Here is a 13542-nt window from a genome sequence, read left to right on the forward strand (position 1 = left end):
TAGAAAAGAAGGAGAAATTCAAAGACAAAGTAATAAAAATAAGCAAGTCAATTGCAGGGAATGGCAGGCAAACTGGCTTACCTCTGGAAAAAGACTTGAGATAGGAGATGTAATTGAAGTCACACAACAAGGCTGGCTAAGAGCATTGTTACTATTCAAAGTCAATTTAAACTTTAAATTAATAATGCTTCAACACATCTAGAAACTGAAGCCCCCCTCCCACAAATCTGTGTTTTCCTACCCTTAACAAGAACAAAGGGAAATTAAACAAATGAGAGTCGACACTCAGGAGATACGATCATCAGAGGTCGAACGATCAGATTGATGAAATAGCAATCACTGATAGTGTCATTCTTCTTTTAACTCATAAAGAGATGGGTTGTCTAAGACCCACATACCTCCTCAACCTTCTGCTAATCCAGCCCCTAATTCACTTAGGTTATTTATTCTAAAAAACCTATTTTGTTTCATACTAAATCCAGCAGCAAATAAAAAGACCTTGGGTACATGTTTCTGGAGGGTCATAGATGGGGAGACAAGGACAAAAAAGGGGAAACAAGGTCGTGGGTTCATAAAGTCAGTTAATGAGTGCGCACTATGAGTACTTTAGGAACATATTGCTGAACTTGGAAAAAGAGTAAAGTAGTCCTGCTCCCAGGCCAAGGAAACTAAGGCAGAAGAAATGTATAAATTGAAAGCCCATAATGAGCAAAAGGTTTCCAAATTAATCTGTATTACTGAGTCACGCCTTCTTTTGAACTCAATTTGTCAAGGAAAGGGGTCCGAGGAGAAAACGGCGATGCAGGAACAAATGCTGAATTTGGAACAAGGTGGAGATCCTTCTTGCTTCATTAGGACTGGCGATGCCTTACTGACCAGTCTGGTCTTGATAACCCACCAGGGTTAGACCAGGAGCATAGCAGCCCCAGAATGCTTGTTCTCTGGGCCTTTGCACACATCATTGCTTTCAAACAGCAAGGCGAGCAGTACTTCTGGGCCCCCCACGTATCTTTGAAAGTTACTGGCCACCAGCAGCTGCAGCTGTTCAAAATAAATAAATTAATTAATATAATAAGAGAGAAAGAAGATAAAGAGAGAGCAAATTAAAATTTGGTTTTTGGTGTGCTTCCTGATTCTGAATGAGATACTCTGAAACCCTATCTTCCAAAAGTGCTGTACATTGAGTTTTCTATTCAAAATAGTTCTTTATTTCTCATTTTATAAAATCCTCACAAATTCTAAAAACAGGAGAGTGAAAGTTTATCTCTGTAACATTTATTCATCACTGCTTATGTAATTAATATAGAAATGTATTCCTTTCAAATTTTTCCACTAAAATAATTCTTTATTAAAAAAGAATTTTTCATTGTTCAGTAGATATTAAGTAGGTATATACTGGGTGACTGTTATGTACAAAGTTCTGCATTGTCTCCTGACTTAACAACCATAAATAAGATACAGTCTCTGCCTTCACAAAGGTTATATGTAAACTTAAGGACAAGTTATAGAAAAAAGATCACACTATGGCATTATCTGTAATTTAAAATAATAAAGATAAAAATAAACGTTAAATAAATTCAGATCAAGAAGTCAGAACTTTTCACTCATCATTGTAAACATAGTTGGATAACGTTTTGTTTTGTTTTTTGGCTGGATGGCAAGAATGTAATTTATTTTTTTCAATTACAGTGCAGATTCAATATTATTTTCCTTTGGTTTCAGGTGTAAAGCATAGTAGTTAGACAATCATATACTTTACAAGGTCCTCCCCCCATATGTCCAGTACACACCTGGCACCATACATAGTTATTACAATATTATTAACTACATTCCCTGCGATGCACTTTACATCCTTGTGGCTATTTTGTAACTACCAATTTGTACTTTCTAATCCCTTCACCTTTTTTTTCACCCAGTCCCCCAACTCTTCCCCCTCCCAGCAACCATCAGTCTGTTTCCTGTGTCTATGAGTGTGTTTCAATTTTATTTGTTCATTAACTCTGTTCTTTAGATTCGGCATATAACTGAAATCATATGGTGTTTGTCTTGCCCATTGTTATAGTCACAGTCTCAATCTCAAGCCAATACAAAAGCACTGCAGTTACGTGCAACATACCTCCATGAACTATTTGATGCCTACAGGAGACTCAATTAAGCTCTAGAGACACACACAGACTAAAGGTTAAGGTGTGGTAAAGGATATCCTGTGCGAATGAAGCCAAAATCAGGGATAGCTATACTTATATTTTAAGTCAAAATCTGTTAACTCACACGTGGAATCTAATGCACAACCTAAACTAACAAGGAAAATGAGGACAGACTCATAGATGGAGAGCAGGATGAGAACTAGTGGTGTGGGGGTGGGGAGGAGAAGTGAAGCTGTGGAGGGATTGAACAAAAAGAAAATGAACTCAGGGACATGGAAAACAGTGTGGTGACTGCTGTGTGAGGGGGTGTAAGGGGACTAAATGGTAACAGAAAAAATACAATAAGATTAAATTTAAAAAAGAAGAAGAAAACCTGTAATGAGAGACCAAAAATATCATTCTATAATGATGAAGGAGACAATTCATCAAGAGGAGATAGTAACTGCAAGTGTTTATATACCTGACATCAGAACATTTACACATTTATATAAATATATAAAGCAAATATTAACATCTGAAGGGAGAAATGGTAATACAATAAGAGCAGGGGATTTTAATACCCCATTTTCAACAATGGATAGATCGCCCAGACAGAAAATCAATAGGGAAACATTGAAATTAAACTCCACATTAAATCAGATTGACTTTCAGACATACAGAGAACATTCCGTCCAACAGCAGAATATACATCCTTTGCAAATACACATAAAGCATTCTCCAAGATGTTATGCCCCAAAATAAGTCTTAATAAATTTAAGAAGACTGAAATTGTATCAAGAATGTCTTCCAAACACAATAGTATAAAGCTAAAAATCAATTACAAGAGGAAAACTGGAAAATTCACAAAAATGTAGAGATGAAATACATGCTCCTGAACAACCAATGGGTGAAAGAAGACATACAAAAATAAAAAATAAATACTACCTTGAGACAAATAAGAATGGAAACACAACATACTAAAACTTCTGGGATGTAACACAAGCAGTTTTAATAAGGAATTTATAATGATAAACACTCACATTATGAAAAAAGAAAGATCTCAAATAAACAACCAAACTTTGCATCTCAAGGAACTAGAAAAAAAGAACTATCTAAGCTTAAAGATAGCAGAAAGAAGGAGATGAAAAAGAACTAATGGAAAAAAATAAAGACTAAAAATAACTCCTCATAAGAAAATAAAAAATGAATAATTAACAGTAAAGAGAGTTGTGAAATGCCAAACACATACGTATACATGCACAGTGAAACAAAAACAAAACAATACAAAAACCCAAAACCCAAAAGCACAATAGAAAAGAGCAATAAAAGTAAGAGCTTGTTTTCTGAAAATATAAACAAAGTTTACAAACCTTTAGTTATACTAAGAAAAAGAGAGAAGACTCTAATAAATAAAAAATGAAGAGGAGACATTACAGTTGATAACAGACATATTAATGATTATAATAAACTACTATGAACTATAAGCCAAAAAAAGATAAACAGAAAAAATGAATAAATTCTTAGAATTATATAACCTACCAAGACTGAATCATAACCAAATAGAAAATTAAACAAATCAGTTACTAATAAGGAGACTCAGTAGTCAAAAACCTCCCAACAAAGAAAAATCCAGGACCAGATGGCTTTACTGTTGGATTCCACAAAACACCTAAAGACAAATTTATAGCAATCCTTCTTAAACTCTTTCAAAAAATTGAAGAGGAGAATAATTCTTCCTACACTCATTTGACAATACCAGCACTACACTGATACCAAAACTAGACAAGAACTCTGCAAGAAAAGGAAATGACAGGTCAATATCCCTGATCAACATAGATGTAAGAATCCTCAAAAAAATGTTAGCAAACTAAATTCAACAGTACATTGAAAGGATCATGTACCGTGATCAAATGGGATTCATTCCTATGACGAAAGGATGGCTCAACAAATCAGGCAGTGTTGCAAATCAATACATGTGAAACATCACATTAAAAAAATGGTGGGAAAAAGTCATATAATTATCTCAATAAATGCAGAAAAAGCATCAACATCCTTTCATGATACAAACACTCAATAAATTGGGTATAGGAGGAATATATTTCAATATAATAAAAGCCACATACAACAAGTCCATGACTAACACCATACCCAAGAGTAAATGGTTGAAAGTTTTCCCCCTAGATCAGGAATAAGACAAGGATCCACACTCTCACCACTTTCAGTCAACATAATACTGGAAGTTCTAGCCAGAGCAATTGAGCAATTTTTTTCTTTTTTAAAACAATGTTTATTATATTTTTCTATTACCATTTAGTCCCCTTATACTGCTCTTAACCCAGCAATCATCACATTATTATCCATGTCCATGAGTCCTTTTTCCTTTTTGCCCAATCTCCTCTCCCACTAGCTGTCATCCTGCTAGCCAGAGAAATTAAAGTAGAAAAATAAATAAAAGGCATGGAAATCAGAAAGAAAGAACTAAAATTGTCTCCATTTGCAGATAATATAATATTATACCTAGAAAACCATAAAGACTCCATCAAAACATTGTTAGAACTAATAAATAAATTCAGTAAAGTTGCAGGATACAAAATCAGTATACAACAATTACTTGCATTTTATATACTACAGCAAACTATCAGAAATAAAGAAATGAAGAAGACAATCCCATTTACAATAGTATCAAAACTAATAAAATGCATAGGAATAAATTTACAGCGATGAAATAGCTGTACATTGTAAAGTGTAAGACATTGATTAAAGCAATTGAAAAATATGCAATTAAATACAAAGACATTCTATGTTAACGAACAATTAATATTGTGAAAATGTCTATACTACCAAAAGCTGTCTACAAATTCAATGCAATCCCTATCAAAATCCCAAAGGTGTTTTTTTAACAACAGTGAAAAAAAGCTAATCCTAAAGTTTGTGTGGAACCACAAAAGACTCCAAAAAAGCCAAAACAATCTTGAGAAAGAAAAAAGCTTGAGGCACCATACTTCTTAATCTCAAACAATATTACAATGCCATAGTAATCAAAATAGTATGGCACTGACACAAAACAACACAAAGATTAATGGGACCTCTATGAGAGCCCAGAAATAAACACACACAGGTATGGTTAATTAATTTTTGACAAGGTACCAAAAATACAAAATAAGGAATGGGTAATCTCTTCAGTAGATGATGTTAGGAAACCTGGATATACACATGCAGATTAATAAAACTGAACCCATATAATACTTATTACACTATACACAAAACAAACTCAAAATGATTAAAGATTTGAATGTAATATTTTAAACGATAAAAATCTCAGAATAAAACAGAGAAAAAGCTGCTTGACATTGGTCTGGGCAGTGATTTTTTTATTTGACACCAAAAGCCAAGGCAGCAAGAGCAAAAATGAATGAAAAACTAGAACTACGTTAAACCAAAAAGCTTCTGCATGGCACAGACAACTTACAGAATGGGAGAAAATATTTGCTGGCCGTATGATTAATAAGGAGTTAAATCTAAAACATACAAAGAACTCATACAAATCAATAGTGAAAAAACAAACAACCCAATTTAAAAATGGCAAAGGACCTGAATGGACCTTTTTTCCCCCAAAAAAACACATGTAAATAGCTAAAAGGTATGAAACGGTGTTTAATATCACTCATCACCATGGAAATGAAAATCAAAACTGCAAGAAGATACCACTTCGTACCTCTTCAAATGTCTATTATCAAAAAGGTGAGAATGCTGGTGAGGATGCTGAGAAAAGGGAACCCTCTGCACTGTTGGTGGGAACGTAAACTGGTACAGCCAGTACTGAAAACACTACTGAAGTTCCTCAAGAAATTAAATATACGGGTATCATACGATAATCCAGCAATCTCACTTCTGGCTACATATCCAAAGGATATGACATCACTAAACTGTATTCCCACATTCACTGTAGTATTATTCACAATAACCAAGGTCTGGAAACAACCTAAGTGTCCATTTATGGATGAATGAATAAAATGTAATATATATGTAAATATATATATGCATGTAAAACAAATAAATATACAACAATTAATCAATAATACAAGATGTGTTTCATATCCTCACAATGTAAACCTACTTCTGCCCACTCCTTTTGTGTGTGTGTGTATACACACAAAACGGAATGATATTCAGCCTTGTACAAGAAGGAAATTCTGCCATTTGTGACTGAGTAGATGAAACTGGGGGACATTGTGCTAAGTGAAATAAGCCAGACAATAGAAAGACAAACACTGTATTGTATCCCTTATACATGGACTCTAACAACAATGGACATAAACTCAGAGAAACAGAATAGGGGGGTGGCTATCAGTGGCAAGGGGTGGGGGAGACAGGGAACCGGTGGGGAAGGGGTATGAGCTCCCAGTTATACCGAACAGGGTCTAAGGCTGTAAGGTTTAACATGGTAGCTACATATAATGACACCGTATTGCATAATCAAAATTTGCTAAGAGAGTAGAACATAAGTGTTCTCACAAAAGAAGTAAAAGGGTAAATATGTGAAGGCTGGATACATTAATTCACTCGCTGTTAGGAATCTTTTCATAATATATGTGCTTCTCAAATCATTACATGTACACTTTAAATGTGTTACAATTTTACTTGTGAACTATATATCAATAAAACTGAAAAAAAATTAAATGCAATTAAGAAACAAGTAGCATAATAACAATAAAAAAGTAATCTAAGGATACAGCTGCATTCACTCCTGGGCCACAGAGGTTAGCCGCCGTGGAAGGAGAGCAATGCTGAAAGAACCACGGGAAACTGCAGCTCAGCCCTGACCACTTCCAGTCTTAAGGCACCACGGGGCCTGGAGCCATATACACATACCACTCTCCTGGTCATCTCAAAGATGTGGACTAATAAATTCCTTTCTTTTTCTACTTAAACCAATTTGGGAGTTAGGCAGGAGGGGAGAGAAGTCAGGGATGAGGAAATATGAGGGAAAAGTTGAAAAAAGCTTTCACTCAACTTCTTTGGCATCACTTTTCCATGTGGAAAGCAAAGTATGTAAGTAATTTTGATATGTAGATATATGCTTGATTCTAATATATTAAAAATTAATGTGATTAAAAAGAAAGAAAGGTTAATGAATCAGAAAAGGCCTTGACAACCCAGGGTGGTAAGCTCAGAGGACCCGCATGGGACCTTCCCAGTGTATCCTTCTAGTTATAAAAATGGTCCAAAGAGCCTGCATTTGTATCTGCTATTTGTATGTGACTATGTTGTTTTTTTTTCTATCTTCTCTCATTTTGCAAGATCATTTTTCTATCACTACTGCTAAGTTTACATTCCTGAATTTTTCTTTCAGTTTTCTTTCTCCCACTGGGAAAACGACCAACCCCCGTGGATGCCTAAGAAGGGCTGAAAAGGTGGACAGTAGGAATGGGGGATGATTGGCTTAGGGTAATGAAGCCACTCTGTATCAAATGCCCCCCTTTGGAGAAATGAAGAGCATGCTGTTGTAGGGGGCGGAAATAATTGCCAACATAAATGTATCTCGAACCTGCTCGTGCAGCTGCCATTTTCTTGTTTCGCAATTTGTTCTCCAAAGCTTGCTACACAGTGAAAAAAGGAGAAAAGATAAACATCAGATTTTTCTGGTGTTTTCTACTACTTTAATAAAGCAACATTTCTGTGAAATACATTCTACCCTACCTGTTTCATCTTCTTTTGCAGATCCAGGTTTGCAGCCTTCTGGCCCTTTGCAGTGGCATTAAGATAATAGATGGCCAAACTAAATTTAAAAAGTAATAAAATTTATCATATTTTTCAGCTCCTCAATATTCTTCTTACACTTACATTAACTAAATCATAGAATGTTGGCACTGGGGGGCAGACTTTAAGATATTTTTGACTCTAAACTTCTCATTTTGTAGAACAAAGTCCAGCTGAGGAACAGGGCAGGGAAAAGCGCACTCAGTGACCCAGGGACTGTGAGGGGACCTGGGAAACTGGGCCCCCAGTCCTTTCCTCCACTGTGGGTGGCTCTGTTCACTGTACACCAGGGCCTAATTTTAGACTCTTCTTGGAAATGTATTAACATCAGTTTAAATTATAATTAAAAGTGACATTTGAAACTGATGTCAATGCCTTTAAGAGAATGAAACATCTACTGAAGTTTAGGGAATGTGCTGAATAAAAAGGAAGCTGATTTTTGCCCTTAAATCCCTTCCTTTGGCTTTTACAACTAAGAATATAATCCTTGTAGTCATAGTTAATTAAAATAGATTTTTCCCATAGGAAATGTTGTTTGCATTTCTCCCCCCTTCAAAAAGAAAATGCTTTGTAAAGTAATATTTTTGGCTTTTATGTTAGACATTTAAATTTCTAGAAAGAGTAGATGTCAGTCAAACATTGCTGCAAAATTCGATGTGCTCAACTTTACTTAAAGCAAAACAAAGAAAGAAAGAAAGAAAAGATGCCGAAAAAAAAAGATGACTGGTATTGCTCTTCATTGCAAATAACTAATACTGAACACATTTCCTCTATGCAGCAACATGCCAAATTATATCCTTTATGAGCCATCTGCTGCTAACAGCACAATTACTGACATGGCTTAGCAGGGTTTGTTTATCTCTTACGTGAGTAGCAGGAGTTTGAATGAAATTACATACATGAAAGCATCTGGTGCAATATCTGTGATGAAGTAGGTGCTCAATGAGGAGCAACGCTCAATGCGTTATAGTCATAGAAAGACTTTCTGAGAGAACTGCCCAGAATTGGAGGGGATACTCAAAGACCTTGTAAGTCATTTGCAATTCTGGAATTCTCTGTTTATTCTTCACATTTTTCTGTCTTGTGATGTACCTTAAATGTGTATTCTTTATAAATTATTTTTAGTCTCCAAAGGAATAAAACTGGCTGCAGAGAACTAGCCTAAACTCTATTCAGTTATCAAAACACATCTAAACTGATTTAATACGACCCATCAAAGAAATTCAAAATGCTTGTACCATGCAACATTCTCTAATTAAAGGTAATAAAAAGCCCAGACCAATTGTTTGGGCCCCATAAAGTGGAACAAGAGATCTCAGGATCTGAAAAATAAAATCAGCAATAAACTAAAATTTGGGTTTTAGGTTAGAACCTCAAAACTAAAATTAGCCTTGTAGGACCTCTATTTGACCTTGTATCCTGCCTCTAGATGGGCAAATGATGATCTCCAGGGCTTATCTGACTCCTGGCCTGTGTTCTAGGGCCCATGAGCTAAGAATGGTTTTTACATTTTTAAATGGTTACATAAGAATTTACAAAATATCCTCAATTTCACCTCATGGTCTACAAACCCTAAAATATCTACTCTCTGGCCCTTTAAGAAAACTTATGCCCATCCTGGCTGTAGACCATCCCTGACAAGCGGTTTCCAGCCCTTCAGAACATGCCCACTCACCCCAAACTCCATGTTTGGTGCTGCAAATGAGTGGAGGGAATAAGAGGTGGGAAATAAGGCACGGGTTCAAATTCACTCATTAGCCATTAGATTTGGGGAAGGTCTTCTTATGCTATCAATAATATGATCGGTGAGGCCAACTTTTTAAGTTTGTGCAGATAAGTCAATATAAGGATAGTGCCTGGAACAAAAAAGTGTGAATTCCTCTTGCACAGCTGATTAAACATTTAATTAGTGACATTGAAACAATGTTGCTTCTCCGCTTAAAAATAAATCTGTCTCTCAACTAGTTAAGAATATAGTCATAAAATCTGACATTTTGTAGCTGTTTTTTTAAAACGTGACCTCATGTATACCACTAAAGGGCTTTGCCTTTTAAAAGCGGCAGGATGCTTAACGTGCTCTCAGAAGCTGCTATATCATAAAAACATGGAGAAGGAAAAATTACTTCAAGGGCCATCTGGTGAAACATGCTGCATCCAGCTTGTCACTTTCTAACATGAGAGATTTATTATCAGATTCTAAATGCCACCTCTTGATCAAGATTCTAATACATGGTAGTGATCTGTCCAATAAGAATAAAAAATACCTAAGCTGTAATAACTTATTATCTTGAAAATTAGGGTGGAATTTTGCAGAAAAATTTTATGTATCAAACGGAAACAGGTTGAGCCCATTTTCATCTAATTGAAAAACATTAGTCTCTAAAAAAAAATAGTAATGTTTTACTGTTTAATTATCCCCACGGGCTATTAATTCTCCCTCAGAGAAGGCATCATGGTGTAAGGAGAAGAATGTTGGATTTACTGTCAAAATCCTGCTTTCCTATTTTGCTATATTCTCACATAGGGAAAATCACTTCACCCCTCCAGGTCAGTTTCTTAATGTAGTCAGTTGAGGAATATAACACTGATGTGGCTCATGACCATGACCATCGCAAAGATGACGGTAACTACTCGGCCCAGGCCCAGCTCATTTACTTCACATTAGTGTGAGCTCCCTCACTAAGGTCTCCTTGTTCTCCTGTTATTTAAATGAATCCAACCCTTGTATCAGCTTTGTTTCTGTAGTGTCCCTGAGGACAGTTTCATAACTGTCCTCCTTGACTCAGAGCTGTGGCAGTTCCAGGCTTAGGAGGGTCTTGGGGAATGAAAGGGAGTCCTAGGGCACTTTTCTTAGCTCTTGCATAGCAAACATATATTGTACTTAGAATGTAAGTTATCTGCAGTGGCCAAGAGTCAGAAGCCAGTGAAAGGAACATGGGAACAAAAGCTCTCCCCCAAGTTCCCCTTCACACATCGCTTCTGACACTGAAGGGACAGACTGAGGGACCTGTCCTAGACTCTTCTGGTCTTCCGATTCTACTACTATGGACACACAGTTATCGATGGCCTCCTAGGTACTGGGGCAGGGTGAATTTTCAAGGACCCTTCAAGCCCCGACTCCCTAAAATATAGCACATAGGACCCCCAAGAGGCATATTAACTTAGGGACTCATCATTGCCGTGTGTTCACAGCCATCTGCTCTATGGAGCAAGAGATGGGGGCCAGGAGGTAGGGCTCAATGTGCTGATTAGATTTAGCATTTAGCATTTATGTTTCCCTTGCTTTAGCTGTTTACCAATAATTATTTTGGTTACTTGGGAACAAATCTTGTAATCGTAGGCAGGCAGAAGCAGACACAGATGGCTGTGAATTATGCCCAACCGGATCGGAATATGGCTCATCAATTTTAGCCTCTCACCACCATGTAAATCAGGACTGAACCCTTGGAGAGAGGGAGAGGGCGGAGAAAGCCGAGATGGAAAAGGAGCCAGGAAGAATATTACAAAGGCTCTTTCTGCGAGGAGGGAAAGCGCATACCCCATCACCAAAACCACAGCGATGATCAGCCCAGGGTTAGAAAGCTGTCTCAAGATCTTTGCCATCCAGCTCGGGAAATCATGTTCCAGTGTTTCTCCAATGACTTCAAACATCCTATTTTTGCCACTGGAGGGAAAAAAAGAGAGTTTATTTAAAACATATGGAAAACTGTGGTTACAGTAAGAAAAAAAAAAAAACCCAACCTACGGGCAACCTTTTGCAAACACTGCCTAAGTACTCTTTCAGATTAGGAATTTGATGTTTTACTCTAACTCCTGATACTTACCTCATATTGTCAACATATGAATAAGATATGATAAATTTTATCCCAACATAAACACAATCAGAGCATGTGGGAAATTCATCACAGTATTGGGAGACACATTTTAAAGGCTGCACTTCTAAGATTTTGATAGAAATATGTTTCATAAATAACTCATTAGTCTTCCCCTTGGCCAGCTCTTTTCGTAGGAGAATATTCTCTTTGGGTTGAACAAACAGCGCACTCAGTGTTTCGATTAGCCTTGAAATGAGCACCAGGAGTAGCATAACAGAATCAAATCCGTAAAGAATCAGTACACCCTGCCACGCAATGGCTGCGATCTCATTCTCCACCGAACCTCTTTCATGAGAGCTATTACTAGGTAACGACACTGGATGCTGAGCCCTCTCTTTCTCAGTATTTCTTCTGGACAGGTCTTAAAAGTGCCCACTCAGTCCCACTGTTAGGAACATAAAATAAGAACAGAAGGATAAATAAGTCTTAAAAGCAAAGGTCCTAAATGGGCTTGTTCTCAGGCTATTAAAATAAAACCCAAACCCTATAAACTAGAAAAATGAGAGTAGCGATCTCTCTTAACTTAGTACATAATATTAAAATTATAAAATAATATCCATCTTGCCAAGTTATCTTTGTTATGCATTTTGATTTTACTATGAAAAGATGTTATTTTCAGAAAGATGCCAGGTTGTTTATCACCAAGTTGTATATAGCATCAGAATAAACTTTGGCATAACATTTAATACACTATTTTGGTTTTACTTTTTTTTTTCATCTTTAAACATTCTCAGTTACTAAATGAACATGATCCACAAGGTCAAGATCAATTTTTATTCTCAGGAACCAATAATGTCTTTCAATAAATTAAGAATGACTCCAAGTACCTTCTTAGGAGTCGCTGGATTACAGAAGTATAAAGTTGGCTTCACAAATTATAGATCTACACTCTAGTTAGAAAAAACATGATATGTAAAGGAGAATGAAGTTGATGGATAATTTAAGGTTATATCAACTCATTCCACTAAAGTTTCTTCATCTATTTTAACTGACCATCCTCCCAGCCACATGGGATACAGCCAGCGTTAGAAGTTAAGCAAGGAAGAGAGATCAGACAATCCCCCCTCCCTGCTCCAGGCTGTCCAGCTGTGCTGATGAATGTGGTTAGAGGGGGGGTGGGGGGGAGCTGGAATTTTACAGAATAATCCCTACCCACAAAAGTCTTCTCTGCATCACAGCATGTCTCAAATGCAAAGTTATTGGCAACTCTGGGGATTCTCAGATAACTTTTCTGGATCAGGTCTCTAATCAAGAATCGCTATCTCTTAGTTTTATACAAACTGCAGGAGCATCTATAAATCTCTGGCAATCCCTTTTGCTGACTGGTTAGCCAACATATGCCACCTCAAAGTATTCCCAGACAGACTTTCCAGGCCACTGTGACTATACAGCACCTACCCTGTAGTTTCCCTGTGACTACAGCTCCTCCACTCTAGATTAGAACAGTCTACGAGCAGGCCTGTCTACCCAGCCAGACACAGCTCCACAGGACCAGAATCTATGCCCAAGGTAACTCCACATCTCACCTAGTGTTGAGTGCACAGTGAGAAGTCATTCTGCACTCATTAATTCAAGTTATTGGCTCACATTCTACTGGGTTCTGGACTCATAGCGATGAAAATATTCCCAGCCTCTAGAAGTCAGCTACACTATTAAGAAAAATGGTCACATAGAGTAGAACTGAAAATGAGTAATGTAACAACAGTCTCACAATGTAATATAAACCTAAACATAGTGTATGATCTCAGTTATTGTTAAAATCCATATAAAAGGAAAACTAG

General features: G+C 36.7%; 1 protein-coding gene across 1 annotated transcript in view; it reads right to left on the reverse strand.

Moving 5' to 3' along the window:
- Nucleotides 1–239: 239 nt before the first annotated feature.
- Nucleotides 240–13542, reverse strand: part of TMC1 (transmembrane channel like 1) — a 142149-nt gene continuing 128846 nt past the window's right edge. Inside the window, exons 17-20 of the mRNA XM_037061780.1 lie at nucleotides 11425–11550; nucleotides 7827–7905; nucleotides 7675–7726; nucleotides 240–1041 (exon numbers count right to left, since the gene is read on the reverse strand). Of these exons, the coding sequence (XP_036917675.1) occupies nucleotides 1019–1041; nucleotides 7675–7726; nucleotides 7827–7905; nucleotides 11425–11550 (280 nt within the window). The 3' untranslated portion in view covers nucleotides 240–1018. The remainder of the gene's footprint in view (nucleotides 1042–7674; nucleotides 7727–7826; nucleotides 7906–11424; nucleotides 11551–13542) is intronic.

The sequence above is a fragment of the Sturnira hondurensis genome, unplaced genomic scaffold, assembly GCF_014824575.4.
Source record: "Sturnira hondurensis isolate 20B ecotype Veracruz unplaced genomic scaffold, ASM1482457v3 Scaffold0013515, whole genome shotgun sequence".
Lineage (NCBI taxonomy): Eukaryota > Metazoa > Chordata > Mammalia > Chiroptera > Phyllostomidae > Sturnira > Sturnira hondurensis.